Below are 19084 nucleotides of genomic sequence, written 5' to 3'. Positions count from 1 at the left end.
CTGCCTATGCAGGACCTCTCTGCCCATTTCATAGAGACTATGAGTTATAACAAACTGCAGGTTATTCTTCTCTTTCCAAGCATGAGAAATCACCAACAGGCAAACCAAGAACAAAGGGAAGCAGGGAGTCGTCCTTGGAAAGTGAAAGCCCTCTAATAATTTAATTCATAAATATATTACATTTAGGAAAGTTTCCTTTTTCTTTCTTCTCTTTTCTTAATTTTTTTTTTCTTTTCTTCTCCTTTTTGACTTGATGGCATTTTACTGAAAGCAAGAGATCCTACCAAAATCCTATAGAAAGGTCTTTTGCTTTTTCCTCTCTGTGTTTTATGTGTTATATGTCACAAAGATTTCCTAGACCAATACAGCTAACCTGTGCTAATTAAGCCATTAATGTGGGTGGTAAATGAGTCTTAGGCAAATGATAAATAAGAGCCTGTGTCCTGATTGATTTCATACTGTGTCTCACACCTCAAAGCCATCACAAGGTTATAGCAATCTGATTATTGATTGACTCTAGAGCTCCTCACTATGCTTAATACTTTATGGACTGATTCAAAACTATAAAGTACTGACTGAGTAGAGATCATTAAAAAATACTATCTGGTACAGCTAACATGCATAGTAGCCTCTGAGGACCTACAGGGTTTTTTCTGGACACTACTTGGCAGGATTTTATTCACTTACAAATTTGAGCTCCTGAGTCCTTTTCCCAGAAAAGAAAAATAGTGGAAACAGTACAGCTTTCCCCCATACTTGCACTCCGTGTTGAGTCTGGAACTTGGGACCGAAGACGCTTACCTCAGGAAGATGTTTGTCTTTAAGTCCCTGCGTATCACAGTCAGCCTCAAAATTTCTCCTTACTTGATGCAACCCTTCCCAATGGCTTAAACTTCAGCACAGTTGGAGTAGGCTAGAGAATTTTTCTTTGCTTTCAATATGGTCACAACTTTACAAGATTTCTGTGAAACAACAGGCTCATTTCTCTCCCTACTGATAGTGTAGATGTGTCAACAACTTTAGCATGTAGACATGTCTTCCAGAGACTGGGCAAAAGAGAAGGTAAAATCTGTGCTGGCTTATCAGTGCTTGTTATAAAGCTGTGCCAAAGCCAAATATTAGTTTACAGTTTAAAAAAAATAAAATTTTGAACAGTAGTGTCAGTTTTCCTTCAGTTGCTATTAACAGTGTCACTCCAATGAGATTCTGCTGTTTAAATGTAGGTGTCTGCATCTGACATGTTTTTATGGGACAATGGAGACAAACACACCTTTCTGACTTTTTCTCTCATCACACAGTAGACATCTAAAACAGGTCAGATGACTCATGTCTTAGAATAGGCCCTTTCCTATTTGTAGGTAGCCATTGGCTCCAAAGGGTACCTAAGGACTAGCTCAGACACAAGCACTCATGCCTCATGTTACTGAAATTAGCTGAAATATCCATTGAAACAAGTTTTTTAAACTTTAGGATTGTATTCGTACAAACAGGCTCCCCTCCACACGACTGGTCCGTAATGGCTTCATCACCCACCCCAAGACTGACTTTCTCAGGCTGTCAGAAAATATAGCCTTGGCCTCTGTGAGATGGAGGGAAGGCAACGCAGGACCACCCTCATCCAGCCTGGAGAGTGAATCATTTAATCTCCAGTGGAATGGGACATCCTGACTTTTACATCACCCCTAAAATTTCCAGAGAAACTTAGGGGAAAATAATACATCTGATGCATGAAAAATAGTGTAACAATAATCATATTATTTTAACTTTACAAAAACCCAAAGTTAAGTGATTACAATATCAAACATATGCAAATAGAGAAGAAAATCCATTATTCACACTACTCATGTTATGTGACCTTTTCCTCAAAAGCTGTCTAATCTCTTCCTTTTATTAAAAATTATGTTCTCTCCTTTGCTACTTCAGCACCATTGCTGGGCTGGAGTTCGTCCTATGTCAACTGACAGTTTTCCCTCTCTCCTAACACATCAGTACAGTTTTTTTCTTTGGTTTTCCGATTATTGTCCTCAATTACAACATTATTTTTACTTTTACTTTCTTACACATTCATCACAGCTGCCTAGATAATACACCACAAAAAATGATATCCATCAATATATTAGACTCATGATGTGGGAGTCAGCTTAAGATTAAACCGCAAAATCTTTTATACCTTCTTAGGAGTTAGGCATTGTATCCAACACAAAGCTTTTTAATATAGTTAGTGGAGCCTCAATAGTGACTCAGACAGCAGTCAGACTACTTCAGTGTGAGGTGTACCCACCTCTAGACCCTACATATGTTTCCATCAGGCATCAGGTAGGGCTGTTCCCCTATATGTGCACAGTTTGGTCTGGTAGGAATAATGTAACACAGGCTCATGTGCATGCAAGCAGATGAAATGAGGGCAACCCTGTCTATTTTACCAAGCACTGGTGTACGTTATGATGCTTTTTCTTCTGTAATATCTAAATTAGTTGCAAAATCCTATCTGTGGATCGTCTCCAAGACAAACCCTGAACTGAGTAAAAGTAAAATCATCGTTTTAAACTTTGCTAAGTCTAAATCATATTTAGAACCTACCAGAACCCTCAAGTATGTGGCAGTGACCCAGAAAAAGAAATGTGCATGAATTATTCATGCATTAGGTGAAGAATCCTCCTCCCTCTCCTCCTGCACTCTCTTTCAGGAACTGCACACCTGCACCCGAATTGTAGCCCATGTAATGTCATTTGTTTCTCATGGCAAATTTACCTGCTTTAGTTCCCTAAACATCACCATGAGGAAACAGCACTGTCCTAACAGGGGCAGAGGGAGGATAAGCGTGTAAAATATGATGCTGTGAGACCTTCTCTGAAGGTATTCAAAACCTGCCTAGACATGATCCTGTACAACCTGTTCTAGCTGAACCTTCTTTAGCAGGGGCGATTGGACTAGATGATCTCCAGAGGTCCATTTCATCTCCAACCATTCTTTGAGTCTGTGATTTGTATTCAGGAAAGGGAGAAGGGTCAGAAAATAGCTTGTAGCTAGATTTTAGGCTGTGGATGAACTAGACTGTAGAGGCTATGCACAGAAGAACAGTCAACCAAAATGTATTTATGTTTATACATATGGATAAAAAGTGTTCCATCTAGGTAGCCTTTGGATTTGCTCTACAGCAACATGTTAGGGCCTTAACAATAAGACAAGAGAAAGAATTTTGTCTTAAATTTCTGCACTATCCTTGTAAACAGCCTTGCTATCAAATCAATAAATAAAGCCTTGTTGCCCGTCATCAAAAAAGCCCAGTTTCAGTAAATAGAAAGACTTGGCAGGGGAGGGAGGGGAAGGAAAAAATCATTCTCTACACCTGGAAGTTATGATGGGCTTTGGAATGGTTCAGGTGAAAGGCTTATCAGAGAGACATGTCTGTCTCAGTCTGTCTCCATGTGAAGCATTTTATCAAGCTTAAGTACCCATGTATTTCTTGTCAGCTTCAATCTGTCCTCTTTGTTTTCTCATCAGGAGGCCAAGAAGACTGCATCCTTTCTTATGAACCAGTCACAAGACAGGAAAGTAAGTTTCATCTGCTTTTCTACCACTGTTCCTTATATATTTCATTTCACAGTTTGGGGGCCAGTAGAGCAGTAAGCCTTGCTGTGCCAGTCACAGATTCTCTGTGGCTTCTTTTTCTTGGACACTCAGCCTATCGCATATGAAAAAAATTATATAAGGATCTTCCTTGAAAGCTCCCACTTCCTAGCATTCCCAGGACTCTCTCCAGTATGCTCTCATGGGCTTTACTAATACATACGTTAATCAATCTACAGAATATTGATGCAGATTTTCTAGATTTACTGCAATATTGTTACATGGAAGGTCTTTGTTATTTTGCTTTTCATGTGATATGTGCCACTACCCAGTGTAGATGAACCCATGGGAAGGCAACTGAAACTGGGAGTGCACTCACCCGATTTAATGGGGAATGCACTCATATAACTACAGGAGAAAGAAATGCTACAACCTTTCCATGCCTCATGGAAGAGTCCATCTGCAAGTATTTGGGAGTGGCCTTCTTGAGCGATAGCAAATATATATGCTTCTACATAATCATTTGACCATGTACATGAATCATCACAGAGCTCTGCAATGGTACTAATTCCATTTCCTTATTCATGTCAATAAATAAAATATTCATCAATAAAATGTGCACCTAAGTTTTTACTTCATATATGAAAACAAAAACTATGGTTAGTGCATATTTGGGTAAATTTATTTATTGTTTACCAGTAAGATCATCAAAATGTGCCTTTCTCTTTGTTGTTCAGTTAATTATACCAGGCCAGTTATTATTCTGGGTCCTATGAAAGATCGGATCAACGATGATTTGATATCTGAATTCCCTGATAAGTTTGGATCATGTGTACCACGTAAGTAGGATTTTAATTCTAGTTCTGCAGCTGAGTGAACTGTATCCCTACAATGTGCTACACATTAAGTAAATTTCTGTGAAAACAGTATGCATACACCATATGTAGTTGAGTTTCTCAAAGGTCATTTTTCCATCACACAGAAAAGGGGAAAAGAACAAATAAATAAAATTTTAAAAAACGTTGTGAAGGTCTGGAAAACATTTCTCAAAAGAATTGTCTCAAAAGCTCTAGGACTTTTTTAAACAAGGAACTTTCTAGTCACTAACTCAGTTTAGTAATCAATCCATCTGCGGTTTCTTAAATAAGATATGTTTGAAATACTGGTAAAATGTAAAATGGTTCACCTCAATTGCACAGCATCCACCTATAAAAATACAAAATAATCTGTGAATTGTGTGAGATCTACACTGTTGAATTTGAAAGCAATGTTAGACCCCGAATTAAACAGAATATTTATAACTCGAATCATTAGAGCTTGCTATCTATTTCAGGCCCTGATTGCAGTTGTACTTCATTTTAAACTGTTGTCTCTGCAAATATGCTACCTTAAAACTGCTAGAGGTGAGAACCGAATCAGGCCTATAAATAAGGCTAAACTGATTAGATTATGATTCATTTTATCATCATGATAACATTAGATTTACAATCTGGAATGCATTTTATATTTGAGGGTTTTTTGTGATCCTGCTGAAAAAAAATGGAATTCTGGTAAACCCTAATTTTATTTTAGGCTGTATTGATTGAAGGTAATCATTAGAAGGTTTATTGTCATGACTCCATTGAAAACAATCTGTAGTAGCCAAAATCTTCTCTCAGGTGTGGAGTGCCTCTCCTTAGAACAGATCCAGCATTGCCCACTGAGTAAGCCTTCATTGCTGCATTTTTTGCATTAAATGTTTTTGCAGACTTCTTTATCTTCCATCTTTTGTTTTATGCAGATACCACACGGCCAAAGCGTGACTATGAAGTGGATGGGAGAGATTATCATTTTGTCATTTCAAGAGAACAAATGGAAAAAGATATCCAAGAGCACAAATTTATAGAAGCTGGGCAGTACAATGATAATTTATATGGAACTAGTGTCCAGTCTGTGAGATTTGTGGCAGAAAGGGTAGGTTGACACTAGTTTTATTGCCAATACAACATGATCTGCTTTGTTTCCATATTGTGTCTCAGATATGATTCTCTGGCAAAAATAGAAAATGTCTGCAAAATGGCATCCTAATATTTATAGGCTTTATAATGACTCCACAATTGGAGTTTCTGCTTTGAATTACATCATCCTTGACACTTCCTGTACTTGGATGTAGTGCCACGGATTCAGGGTTCTAATACAGTACCTCAAGTAAACCCCAAAACAGCCTTTTCTCTTCGTTCTGTAACACAGGTAGATAAACTTAACTCACTTTCATAGAGGCAAAAGAACAAACCACAGAAAGATTACATTATTTGTCTCTGGTAACATGGAGAGTCTTCGACATAAACAAGAACTTATTTAACCAGTAAGAACATAGACATCATATTAACCTTTATGAATTGATTTTCCTCATCTCAAGAAAATCCTCCTGCCTCTAGGAATTTCCTCCCAGGAAAAAATAAAAGCCAAGTTTGTTTCCATATGGTCAGTGTATATTTTGTATTAGCACCAAAGTAAAGGAAAGAACATAAACTAGTGAAGTGTATGCCCTGGGCTTCCCCCTTCCCTGGTGTGCCAGTAATGGCCCTGTTACAGGGCACTGTGTTGCAGAATTGCTTCCTATCTTTTGGATGATCTGCAGGAAACTCTGCAAAAATAAACACATCCTCATCTGCTTCCAACAGGGCAAGCACTGTATACTTGATGTGTCAGGAAATGCTATCAAACGACTACAAGTTGCACAACTCTATCCCATCGCTATCTTCATTAAGCCTAAATCATGGGAGCCTCTGATGTGAGTATAAACTTCTTCAAGCGTTTTATTTTTTAGGGTACAATATCAAGTCTTGAGTCTACCACACAGGTCTTGAGCCTACATTTTTCCTGTTCTCTATAATTAGTAATAATGAGGGAAAGGGGGAACAGTGTAGACTTGTCCTCACAGCCTATCATCCACTGTTGTCCATTGTTCAAAGCCAGAACTGCCTTTGAACCTTTCAGAGTGGGACATGTGGACTTACATGCCGGACCATGAAGCACTCCCTGCCAGTGCTCGCTATACTTGCTCCAATCTGTGCAACAAGTTCACCAAGGACTCGAGTAGCATGGCTTATCCCATCCAGCCTCGGGTGCTCCTGGGGTGTAGAGTCTGGTCAAGGGCACAAACCAGGGAGTTAAACCTGTGCCAGGTTTGAGGTGCGTGCTTCTTCATAAAAGCCCTTCATTTGCCTGAAATCCTGTAAGAGGATAGACAAGGAGCCATGGGACTGGAGAGGGGCAAATGTAACACGAATGAAAGAAAAGGCACCAACTTCATGCTGTCAAGGCTCACCAAGGTGACATGAACTTTGGAGGATAAGATTGAAACTCAATATAAGATCAGTAAGATGAAATTCAGCACAGAGGGGAGAAAATTAAATGCAGGAGTACAAATGGAAAAATTAAGCTGTAGCACTGCAGAAAAGCATCTGGCAGTTGGGGTGGATTACACAGGAATTTGAATTGGATGGCTAACGGTTGCAAAAAAGGAAACCGCCACTGTAGGCTATATTCATATCAATGTTGTGTAAGGACACAATAGGCAGCTATTTTGTTTTACTGGGGATGGATGAGGCCTCAGCTGTAGTGCTGGACTGGTTCTTGGTTCCACCCTACTCGTGGAGGAGGAATGAGCATTATCTAGTGTCACACAGAGAAGGCTGAGGAGGAAATATGGAATTGATACTCATACCAATTAAAGCTTAGGATAAAATATATTGTTATCAAGTTGTTTTCCGTGTACACTCAAGGTAAGGCAAGAGCTATCAGCTTACTTTGCTGTGATAGGAATGAAATTTTGACCTCTGTGCCTTCCCCTCACCCAAGGCTCTGCAAAGGCCAGGTAATGCCATACATATGTGTTTCACAGGTAAAATGTAGGCACCCACCCTCCTGTTACAGATCTGTGTCTAGTAATGGTAACTCTGTGCCCACAGGTATTGGTCACAGAGCTAGAGAATGCCAAAACAACCCATCCCATGAATGTGCATTCTCCCTGGCCCTGCCTTTTGGCAATGAGGTTGTTGAATGTCCAGTCATGTTACAGGGAATGATGCACAGTATGTGGTACTTATGTAGCCCCATCCTGACCAAAAGCCATCTTGGACTGGATGACTTCCTGACATTTCTTCAAGCCTTACAATTCAATTGTATTCTGATTTTGATACTGTACAGAAGAAGGGTTGTCTGATAGCCTACCTTCTACAATGGTTGTTTTAACATAGACCTTAATGTACAGTTTTTGCATTCATAAAACATTTCCATTATTTTTTTAATTCTGGCACTGCCTCTGGAAGGATTAAAAAAAAATAAGTAAATAAAAGTGGCCCTTACTCTGAAAAATACATCAGGCAGAACCAGAAAAGTGGTAATAACATAAAGGCTTCATTGATTTAATGTTAGAAGAGCAAATCATTGAACAGATTGACTGAATGGTGTTATGAAAACGCAAAATATTATGACAATCATCCTGTTGTTGAACCAAAGCAATAGGCAATAAAACAAGTGTGTTGTTCAAGAAACAACTGGATGTGGCACTTAGTGCTATGGTCTAGTTGACAAGGTGGTGATAAATCAAAGGTTGGACTTGATGGTCTATTGAAAAATAGTTATCAGGGTCCTCCCTTTCCTCCATCCTCTCTCCTGAAGGCACAGGATGGGCAGAGGCATGAATACAACTAGCACAGTTTTATACCCCAGGCAAATCTATAACCTGAATGTGTAAGGCAAATTTCAAAATAATTCCTATTATAAACATTTGTTTGTATTTTTATTTGTATTATCTCTTCTGCTAATTCAAAGATCCTGAGGAAGACTTCTCAGAAATTTACCAGAAATAGCTCTGGAAGGAGGAGGTTGTTAGCACTACAATATTATCTGAGTGTCCTTAAGATGAAAATGTTAAGTTTGGCTAAGAATTTGTAATGGTATGTCCCACTTCAAGACAGAGTTTTAGTTCAGTCACCTAAAGAGATGTTCAAGTAGGTGTAGCTGATAAGTCTGCCTGAGCTCAATTAGATAGCAATCTTTCCACTCAATAGAATAAGTAGTATTACAAATTTAGCAGGACAATGCACAGATTGGCAAATGCTAAACCTATCTATATAACCTAAAATTACTGTCACACATTTTTTAAGAAATCTTTCTTACCTTCATTTTATAAACCTGCTTTCTCCATTGTTTTAATACTTCCAGAGAGATTGTTCTAAGCAGTGTTCCCAGCTATATGCTTAGTTATATAGGTAGGCAGCAATAAGCTGCGTTTTTGCATCCTAGACATCTTCCAGGGTGTTTTTCAGAAGCCAGGCGGGATTTAGTTGTAGCAAGTTCATACTGTTGTACCCTTCGTAGATCATTTTTTTATACACCATAATGTACATAATTTCCTACGTGCATCACCCATATCATATTGTATGCAGTCCATTACCACATAATCATATAATTCAGTACAAGGCATTAAGTCAGATTTATGTAGAACACAAGATGCTCCCTTCTCTTGCTTTCCTAGTTGCCTCAGAAAATTTTCATCACATTTTAAGAAAAATTAATCCATGCTGTGAAAAAATGCTAGAATGGGCAAACTCTATTTATTATTGACAATTACTTTGGACATCTGCAGGCATATAAGTGTAAGGCTTTGAATAAATACAAGCTTCATCATTGAAAGTATATAGTGGTATTAAAAGCTGAGCATGCACAGGCAAGACAACTCATTTCTTAAAGTTATTAAATAATGCTTCTGTTGAAACAGAAATGCTCCAACGTATAATAAAACACTAAGAAAATCAGAATGTAACTGGCTGTTTATGCTTTTACATTATTGGTACCCAATAAGCAGTCTGTACAACATTATTCAGCTGTGGCAGCCAGCTGAATGTGGGAGATGGAGAAGTTTCTGAAGGAGCTTCAGCTCTGGAGGCAGGAGTACTGAGTGCTCAGACAATAGGATGTGCTGGATACCAAACTTACCTATAGGTTCCTGATGTCTCAAGTTTATCTCAGTTAGTGGCTACCAGATTCAGGCCTTGTATTTTGTTTGGCAAAGTAAAGCATTGAACCCAAAACAAAAATTTACTGGAGAAATATGAAATGGAAAGTAGTTTGAAAAAGTAGTTTTGTGCTACATAAGAATGAAATTGAATTGAAAATATGAAACTGTCCCTGAACTGATGGAAGAATTCTACTGGTTGACTCCTGTATCAATCTCAATCTATCTGTGATTCAGTTGAACATGTCTTTTAGAAAGCTGTTCTGTCAAGAATCCAAATTTTTTTATTACTTCCTTTGTGTTCCTAGGGAAATGAATAAACGTCTTACAGAGGAGCAAGCGAAGAAAACCTATGATCGAGCAATTAAATTAGAACAAGAATTTGGAGAATATTTCACAGGTATGTTTTTATTAATGCCAATTTTTTCCCAAGATATAATCTTTTATTGCAAAACAACTTGATCAGGTCTGTCTCTGGCCTAGAGTACCTATCAGTGTAGTGTGTCCAGAGTAAGGACTTCTGGTTTGAGATTATTGTTTCCTCAAAATTCTGGAGGAGTTGAGGCACTCAACTTCTCCAAAGTTTGATGTCCTAAAGGAATATCTATGCCAAGACCAATTGTATGATGTTTGAGAAGGTGAAATGCCGTGTCCTGCACTTGGGTCACAACAGTCCCGTGCCTCACTACAGGCTTAAGGCAGAGTTTCTGGAAAGCTGCCCAGAAGAAAAGGACCAAGGAGTGCTGAGTCAGCAGTGCGCCCAGGTGGCCAAGATGGCCAAGGGCCTGTACGAGCAATAGTGTGGCCAGCAGGACCAGGGCAGTCATCGTTCCCCTATACTGGGCACTGGTGAGGCTGCACCTTGAATCCTGTGTTCAGTTTTGGGTCCCTCACTATAAGAAAGACATTGAGGACCTGGAGCATGTCCAGAGAAGGCAATGGAGCTGGTGAAGGGTCTGGAGCACAAGTCTGATGAAGAGTGGCTGAGGGAGCTGGGGGTGTTTAGCCTGGAGAAAAAAAGGCTCGTGGGGGACCTTCTCACTCTCTACAACTACCTGAAAGAAGTTTGTAGCCAGGGCATCGGCCTCTTCTCCCAGATAACAAGTGACAAGGATGAGGAAATGACCTCAAGTTGTACCAGAGAAGGTTTAGATTACCTATTAGAAAAAAAAAAATTCACAGGAAAGGTTGTAAAACATCGGAAAAGACTGTCCAGGGAAGTGGTGGAGTCACCATCCCTGGTGTTTAAAAAGCATGTGACTATGGCACTTGAGGACATGGTTTAGTGGTGAACATCATGGTGGGTTGCTAGGCTGACAGTTGTGTTCAATGATCTTAAATGTCTTTTCCAACTTTCACAATTCTATGATTCTATGAATTTGATTCCATCCCTGACACAAAACTGCTTTTAATGAAGTCAGAAAAAATGTTGCATAATTGCATTTGTACAGACCAGAGAAATCCTCACTAGTTCAAGACAAGAGCTCAAGCTATGGATCATAGGAGGGAAAGAGAAGGACACCTTCTCCCTGACCTGAAAAAAAGCAAGATTTAGGACCTGCTCTTTTAAGACCTGCATTTCCTTTGAGTAGGTTTAAAAAGCTCCTTCTCAGGGGACTAGTGTTTGTGGATAACCATTAGTAGCTTCTAAATCAATTGAAATGTAAGTCTTGACTTACAACAGTGGGAAGCTACCATGCTGCCCTGCCCTAGGACAGAACTGCTAGTTCTCTGAATTAACCTGGCTCAGTCTTCCCAGTACAAACAGTGGGATGGGTCTCTGTCATAGGCAGGTACCATTGGTTTGAACTTAGTTGCCATTTGCAGGGGTATGACTTTTCCATAATCAACATCACAATATGCCAGTTCCTTCTCATTCTGTCGGTATCTATGAATATGCTGAAAATCTGCTGACACTGGATGCTGTATCTATCAATTAACAGAAGTATTGATATGTTTTCTCTACTGCAGCTATTGTCCAAGGAGATAGCTTAGAAGATATATATAATCAATGCAAACTTGTAATTGAAGAACAATCTGGGCCTTTCATCTGGATTCCTTCAAAGGAAAAATTATAAATTAGCCACTGCACCTCTGATTACGACGGGAGAATATTTAGAAGAAAACTATAATATACTATTTGGAGGCTTTCCTGTTTTTGTTGCATTTATGTTCTTTGCAGTCAATGTGAATTTTGATGAATGTACAACACAAAGTGTTTGAAGCCATGAAGGACACTGATGGGTCAAAGGGTAGGAACAAAAAGACTTCTACCATATAAAGCAAATCTGTTGTGTGCTCAGAGCACCAGTTGTAGGTATAAACTTTTGACACGGAGACCCTCTGTCAAGGGGAGCTAGCCACCTCCTGTGCCCATGCGGACATTTTGATCGATTTTGATGGCTGAGGTCAGTGTTTTGATTGCTTTAAAAAGAAGTTCCCAGCTCTTGAACCTCATATAGGGCTTGATCCTGCAAGGCGCTCAGCACTCGACTCCAATTCCTACACATGAGTAGCCTATTGACTTGGAGGCACTTGCAATTCTTCCCTCTCTGTTCAGTTCCATCAATTCCAGTAGGACTATTCATGTGCTCAAAGCTAAGCACAGGCTTAAGAATTTTGCTAGATCAGGGCCACACGCACCTTGCAAAATCAAGCTCAGAGTACTTGGTCCACTTCTTACTGAGGTCACTGTTAGGACTCTCTGTGACTTGACTGGGAGGTGGGTCCTATTCTAAGCTTGTCATTGCATATTTGTAGTTGGTACACCTCGACTTTGGTAACTATGCACATCTTTTGATTTCTGAAACCAAGTCAAGCATTTCTTTTTTCCCCTTTGAAAACACTATTACATCAGAAACTAATAACAATATGGTTTATTTTAATGATGTTTGGGTGTGGGAGAAGATGGAAGCATTTCACATCACACACACATGCACACAAGTACATTCCCATGTGGACACACACGTATGAGGATTCACAGCACCTATGTTGACAAGTAGGGATACAACTGGGAAAAGCTTTAAAATTTTTGATTGTCTATTTTATCATTTATATTGATAGAAGGCACTTAAAGATGGAATAATTTATAAAAATAAAAATATATTGATGTATAGAAACTAATTTCTATAGGTAAAAATGTTTTTGTGAAGATATTTTGTAAAGATTAATTAATTGAAAGATTAAATATTTACACCCTTGTGTGACTGTAAAATGTAAAGAGGACCATCAAGTTGCATTATCCCTTTTCCATAACAGATTCTCTATTGTTAATTATGAGCAAGATAATTCCTTAAATTGTAGTTGTCATTTTGTTTTTCCTTCAATTTAATCCTCTTCCTTGCCTCTATTTAATCATGATGAACTCCTGTGGAAAGATCTCTTTAACTGACTGCCCTGTAGGACTTTTCTGAACACAAAAGGATAATGCATCTTTAAATTGAAATGGACAGCTATTCAGAAGCAAAATGTCAATGCTCAAATTTGGTTAATAACGTCTCTCTTGGGAGGGAGGAACCCTTCACCCCCAAATGTTTTATGATTCTTCCTGTTTCTTTCAAGGAAATAACAAAAGTATTTGATCTTTCCTCTCTTTGCAGGCAGGTCACCAACTAACCTATATCTTCATTCATTTCACAGTCAACAAGGGTCTTAAAAGCAAAAACTGAGGCAATGGAGTTTGTGAGGGATTTGGGGAAAGTCTGTGGAATTGCAGTTTGGGATGCATGGAAAAGGAGAAGGAGATATTTCTTTCTTGTTTCACACTGCCCTTCCTCTGTATACTGATGCCATTCTTCACTCTGACTCACAAGGGGACAACTGCAAAAATGCTATGACAGTAAACTGAATTGCCTTTGCTGCTGCTGGACCATGTTCTCTGTAAAACCCACACTCCTGCCTGCTGCACTGCAGGAGTGCAATGCCTATAGCTGGTGGCTACAGTAACCCTAACGCTTAAGGATGTTTTAAGGGCAAATGCTAAATAGACTCCTCTGTTACTTGTCTATTTCTACACCCTGTCGAGCTGACAGGTATACCCAGCCAACTTCCGCAGACAGCGTGACGAGCTGGATGTTTGCAAAAGCCACCAGCAGTGACAGGGTTAAAAATACGGGCATTTTAGTGGCCCTGAGGGGGCCTCCTAAGCTTACTGCCCAACTATGGTAACTTTGAGAAGTTCACACTTCTTTAACTACTATTTTTCTTGCCTGGTCAGCGCAGATTTCTAAACAAGGGTTTCAGTTAAGTCTCCAGAAGAGCTTTGTAATCAGAAGGGCTAGAAACATTTTTTTTTTTTTTTTTAACAAAATATAAATTAATGAACGCTTTGATTTTGGCTAATTCTGCAGAAATCCACAGAGTGACCCCAGATCTTTGGAAGCCATGAATTTTACCATGCTGGCAAAGTACTATTGCCCCAGGTTGGGAAATAGCCCACCAGACCTGAAAAACCAAGTATCCTAAAGCAGGAACTTCATTCTAATTTTCAGCTCTGTTTTAAGCAATCAATCACATCTGCTTCTTTGTTTCTTAGTTCAGCATGCAGCCTTTTATGGTACTATCCTACTAGTAACTGTTTTGCTTTGTCATGTGCTGTGCTTTAAGGTGAACAGTAACACTACGGCTGAGTACAATCAATTTTTCCATCAGTCCTTGGTTACTGTAGTAACATTATTTATTTTTTCCCTGTCTGTTGTTCGTGCTTCCAATTTAGAGTTGACATTGCACTTCTTTTTTTTTTTTTTTAAATAAAACATATATTTAAAACCAAATCGTCACGAGAAGCAGTGAGAGGTCTTATTTCCCTTAGGACTTGTACTCCCATTTGTTTTGTGCGTTGACGTTTTGCGTTTCATGTTTCAGCATCCGCAGAGCTGCAGTCCATTTTTGCATTGCAGCTGTTCAGATCATACTGGGTGGTAGTGGGAGGAGGAAGAGAAACATAAGACTCATGCAAAATTACATCTGGTGCAAAAAAATAAAAAAAAAGTCCAAACTCACAACCCATAGCAATTGGCACCTGAGTCCATATTGGTGCTAACACAGCTTAGCATAATCAAATCCCCTTTCTGTCCATGTAAAAGACTTAGGAGCGTCTAAACATGAGACAAACGCAAATGTTGGACCCTTTAGGAAAAGTGCCAGATCACACCCCTGGTGCTATATTTCATGTTCTGGCACAGTGTGTAGCACCATAGGGTCCAAGCAGAATCAAAATTATCACCGCTTTTTGTCCACCCATGAATGATCATGATGACATCTTGCTAGCTTTTTGCAGATGTGCAATATTACAACCTAATTATTTTTCCTTGCCACAAAAAAAAAAAAAATCTTCCATGCACTGACTCATTGAGAGCTTGCTAACAGGGCTCAGTGAAACAGCACTCTTCACTGGTCTTAGGGTCTGAGCATCAACCAGTGAAAGAGCCTCTTTCTTGCTTAATCCCCCTTCCTACAGAGGTGCCCTGTCCATGCTAGCACTTTGTAATTTCTTTGGTAGTTAAGGCTGTTTCTAGATCAATATTCTGTGATGTAATTGTGTTTGTAGCTAGCATGGTTTGATGCTCTGGTGTGGATAGGGTCCTGGGAACCTGTGAAAATCAAGGATAAAAATCTCTCCATTGCACTGAAATGTCAAATCCTCATCCTGGAGAGTAGTGTGGAACCTGAGCTAATAACCACTAGGAGCCAGCAACAGTGTCCTAGGTATACAACATCCCCCTACCTATTTACATTAATTTTCTACAGAGAAATTTTTGGTATTACTCCTTCACTGTCAAATTTTATTAATTTTTTTTCTTTTCTTATTTTTTTTTCAAATTTTATCCCTGACCAGAGGGTTCAGTGAATGACAATACATGAGGATATTTGTAGGAAAAATAGTGTTCATGAAAAAAGTCTCAAGCTTCTTTTTCAGCTCCAGTTTTAAAGCCATAATATCTGCCGTGTTCACAGAAAGTGGTCTTTTATCCTTCACAGCTTTTAATCTCAGTGTTTTCCCTCTTGAATATTTTGTCTACCATGTTATGTATGCAGTTCTCTGTGTACTGCATTCAACTGCTCAAGCCAATACCTTGGTGAAATAAACTTTTTTTCCTATTCCATTAAAACTCAGACATCTTGTCAATTAGTTCAGAAATAAAAATGAGGTCATCATTATATTATAAAAAAAGGCTCACACTCTTAGGCACAAATCAACATCAAAGCTAGCAGCAAATAATATCTAAAATCTATATAGGATATAGCTAGCCTGCATCCTCAGCTGGTGTAAATCACAGTCACTCCTCTAATTTCAGTGGAGTCCATCTCATTTATACCACCTGAAGTTAAACATCCATCCTCCTCATTACACTGATTTTTTTAGCATTCCTGTAAAACACCAAGGCCACCTGATTAAACAGCAGCTCATCACTTTCCTCATTATTTACTGCTTATTTTACTGTAGCACCCAAAGGGGCAAATCATGGACCAAGATCCTTTTGAGGTAGGTGCTGTGAAATTGCTGAACAAAAAGACAGCCCATGCAGAAGGATTTGCAGAATGCTGCAGCCCCACTGACATCTTACCAAGAGCAATAGGAACCACCACCTCACTGGCCCTTTTGAGACTCCATCTTTAAGGTGAAGAGCACGAGAGATGATCCATCATCTCTCATACCACATTAGCAGCTTACAGCCCTGACCTATGACCCAGGCAAATTTCCCTGATGTAACAGTGTTTCTGGGCATGAGTGGTAGCCAGCATCCCAGGCAAGATATTTTTGGGGGAAAAAAAGCATTAAAAAAAGAAAAAAAAAATAAAGGAAAAAAGGCAACACTGTTGGCTCTTAGTGGGATAGCAACCTTTTAATTCCTGGATTTGTGCTCCTAAATTTGAATTGGCCGGTTTGAATTTCTGAGTGTAGCAGCCTGTACTCACCAAGCTGCTCTATCTGACACACTGGCCAGCGCGCATCTCTTTAGCAGGATGTTTCTCAGTCTAGCTGTAGTGTGGGGTACTCAGATTCTGAACTGGAGTTTACAAAACACCCTGTCCAGCTTACACTCCTGTTATGTGTAAATACTCTGTGCATCCATTCCATTTGTGTAAAGAATAAAGCACACACAATTATAAAAACTAAGCTGTATATTTCATACTAGCTGTGTCCTTGCTTATTTATTCCGGTCCAAGCTCTCAGCTGTGGTTCAGTTGTAAATGCTTGATAGAGTGTTTATAAATATGTCATGAATTTTATTATAAAATATTAATATTAAAGCATTTTTACACTTTATAGCAAATGGATTCTTCACAAGGCATAATTTGTCTTTTTTCCTTGAAGCAGGATAGTAAAAGAGAAATATTATGCTTTTACTATGTCTTGAGACACTGTGAGATCTATCATACAAGACAGACACAAGTCTGGAATTAGGATGGTGGTTTCAAAAACTACTGAAAATATGGTTACTTTTTTCTTTCTTGCAGTGCTTTTTTTTCCTTCTGACTTCATATTGGTGTGGAATTTGCCACCAAGAAGATTCACTCTGGTGAAGTACAGCCACTTTCTCCTTACCACACTTCTGCTGTGCATTGGGTATCGTCAGCATCTTAATGAATAATTATCAGAATTTTTTTCATAATTAAATCATTGTTCTATGTTTACGACATCACTGCACAGCCATGGGGATAAGGACTGTAATAATTACATGCTTGTGAGCAGCTTAGTGGAGCATAAACTCAGTTGTGCTGCAGGATCCCAACAGCTCAAGAACCTTGAGCTGGGGTTTGACAATTCCAGAAATGACTTTGCAGATGGCTTGTGGGCTCCAGGGAGGCCATGTGAACATTGTCAGTCCCCAGCAGAGACGTGAACATGACAGGGACACTGCTTTTGACACACAGACGGTGCTGTGTTCAGTCTGCAGAGGACCATGGAGCCTCCATATGGCTCTGGGAGCCAAAACTGACACTACAGGGAGAAAAACTCTGTCCACAAGAGTTTTAGCTGCATAATCATAAGGATGGTTAATCATCTAAACATTCATTGTGATGCTTTAGATTTCTCCAATAGATTCAGAAGAGGGAGAGAATCCAAACAATTGACACTGAAATACAGATGAGCACAACTTAGGGGAAAAAAAAGTTAGAAAGTTATTTTTGAGATGTCAGTCTGTTTACTGATAGACTTTTCATATCAATAAGTTACTGGTCAAGCAATCTTAGCAACTATGTAAAGTTGCTTTCCTGAGCAGCACTTAAAAAGCAGTCTGTAGGTGGACTCATCATTACAGAGCAGGGTCTCTTATTAAAGTACTTTCTTCTTCAGTCCATCTCTAGGCCAATTCCGCAGATATATTCTGCAAAAGCAAGAGAAACTTAGAAAATAATCTTTATAAAATGCATTGGAGACAGGAAATACTTAAAATTGCAGAAAGCTAAACATGCTGTGATGATCAATTCAGGCGGTGGTGGCAAACCTTTCCAGACTGTTGCCTTGGCTAGGCATGGAGTATGTCCTGAATGGTCACCTTCTCTCATTTGTCCCACTGCATTTAATGGTCCCTTCACACAGCCAACCCATTGTCTGGACTCAGTTGTCCAGTCACAACCCACAGCTTGAAAGACACTATGTCCCAGGTTGCAGAATTATCTGGGACCAGATGTACAAGGTAGGTGAGCAGTACTTCTATGTACAGATACCTCCAAGTGCCTAATCCATCTTAAGGAAGTAATTTCATAGAGATTTTCAGAAGAATTTAGGTGTCTATCTGGCATAAGCAAGTTATTCATTTCACTATAATTGTAGCACTTTACAGGTGGTACAAAGCAAGGCAATGACACCAGGGTTCCTAAAGCACCCGTGGGAGAGCAGGAAAATGGTAATACAGTTCTTAAATATCTGAGCACATAGCAGATCCTCTTCCCCAGCAGCAACCCATACAACAATCTTTATTATCAAAAATCCCATTTCTGGAAGTATTCAAGGCCAGGTTAGATGAGGCTCTGAGCAACCTGGTCTAGTGGAAGGTGTCCCTGCTCATGGCAGGGTGTTGGAACTGGATGATATTTAAGGTCCCTTCCAACCCAAACCATTCCATGATTCTATGATCTCAGACAACACAGGAAGAACTACCATAATAGCCCTATCAGAGCAAGACTCACCAAAAGCACCATTACAAAACAAATTGCCGCAAGAAAGGTGACACCACAGCTGCAGAGAATGGACTGCTTGGCTTGGTTGGCTGGACATGTTACCAGTAAAAGAGAGACAGTTGAACTAATCTATAGACCTGTGTGGAAAGCTGTGGACAAAAGCACAGCTGCCCTGCTTGGTGGAGGAGGATTGCACATCACCCACTGCTGCAGTCTCTTGGTGATGGAGATGGATCTTCCCTGACACACTGGGGAGCCAAATATCCCAGGGAGACAGAGCTTGGTGCCCAGAAGAAAAAAGTAATTTTAGTCAATGAAGAAATTGAATTACTTGCTGCAGAAGCTCATTAACTACAGTCAACTGCTCATTAGTGCTTGATC

The 19084-nt window shown here is 39.4% G+C and overlaps 1 protein-coding gene across 19 annotated transcripts in view; it reads left to right on the top strand.

Annotated features, from left to right (window-relative positions):
- Positions 1 to 16385, top strand: part of DLG2 (discs large MAGUK scaffold protein 2) — a 999036-nt gene extending 982651 nt beyond the window's left edge. For 18 of the 19 annotated variants that reach the window (XM_027658222.1, XM_027659729.1, XM_027658823.1 and 15 more), the window contains 6 exons: positions 3505 to 3555; positions 4308 to 4409; positions 5351 to 5523; positions 6234 to 6343; positions 9883 to 9974; positions 11546 to 16385. In XM_027658222.1, coding sequence (XP_027514023.1) covers positions 3505 to 3555; positions 4308 to 4409; positions 5351 to 5523; positions 6234 to 6343; positions 9883 to 9974; positions 11546 to 11652 — 635 coding nt within the window. In that variant the 3' untranslated portion in view covers positions 11653 to 16385. The remainder of the gene's footprint in view (positions 1 to 3504; positions 3556 to 4307; positions 4410 to 5350; positions 5524 to 6233; positions 6344 to 9882; positions 9975 to 11545) is intronic. The other variant, XM_027658391.1, reaches the window with a different exon arrangement.
- The last annotated feature ends 2699 nt before the right edge of the window (positions 16386 to 19084 follow it).

The sequence above is a fragment of the Corapipo altera genome, unplaced genomic scaffold (assembly GCF_003945725.1).
Source record: "Corapipo altera isolate COAL_440 unplaced genomic scaffold, ASM394572v1 0, whole genome shotgun sequence".
Classification (NCBI taxonomy): domain Eukaryota; kingdom Metazoa; phylum Chordata; class Aves; order Passeriformes; family Pipridae; genus Corapipo; species Corapipo altera.
This window is presented reverse-complemented; position numbering and strand designations above follow the sequence as displayed.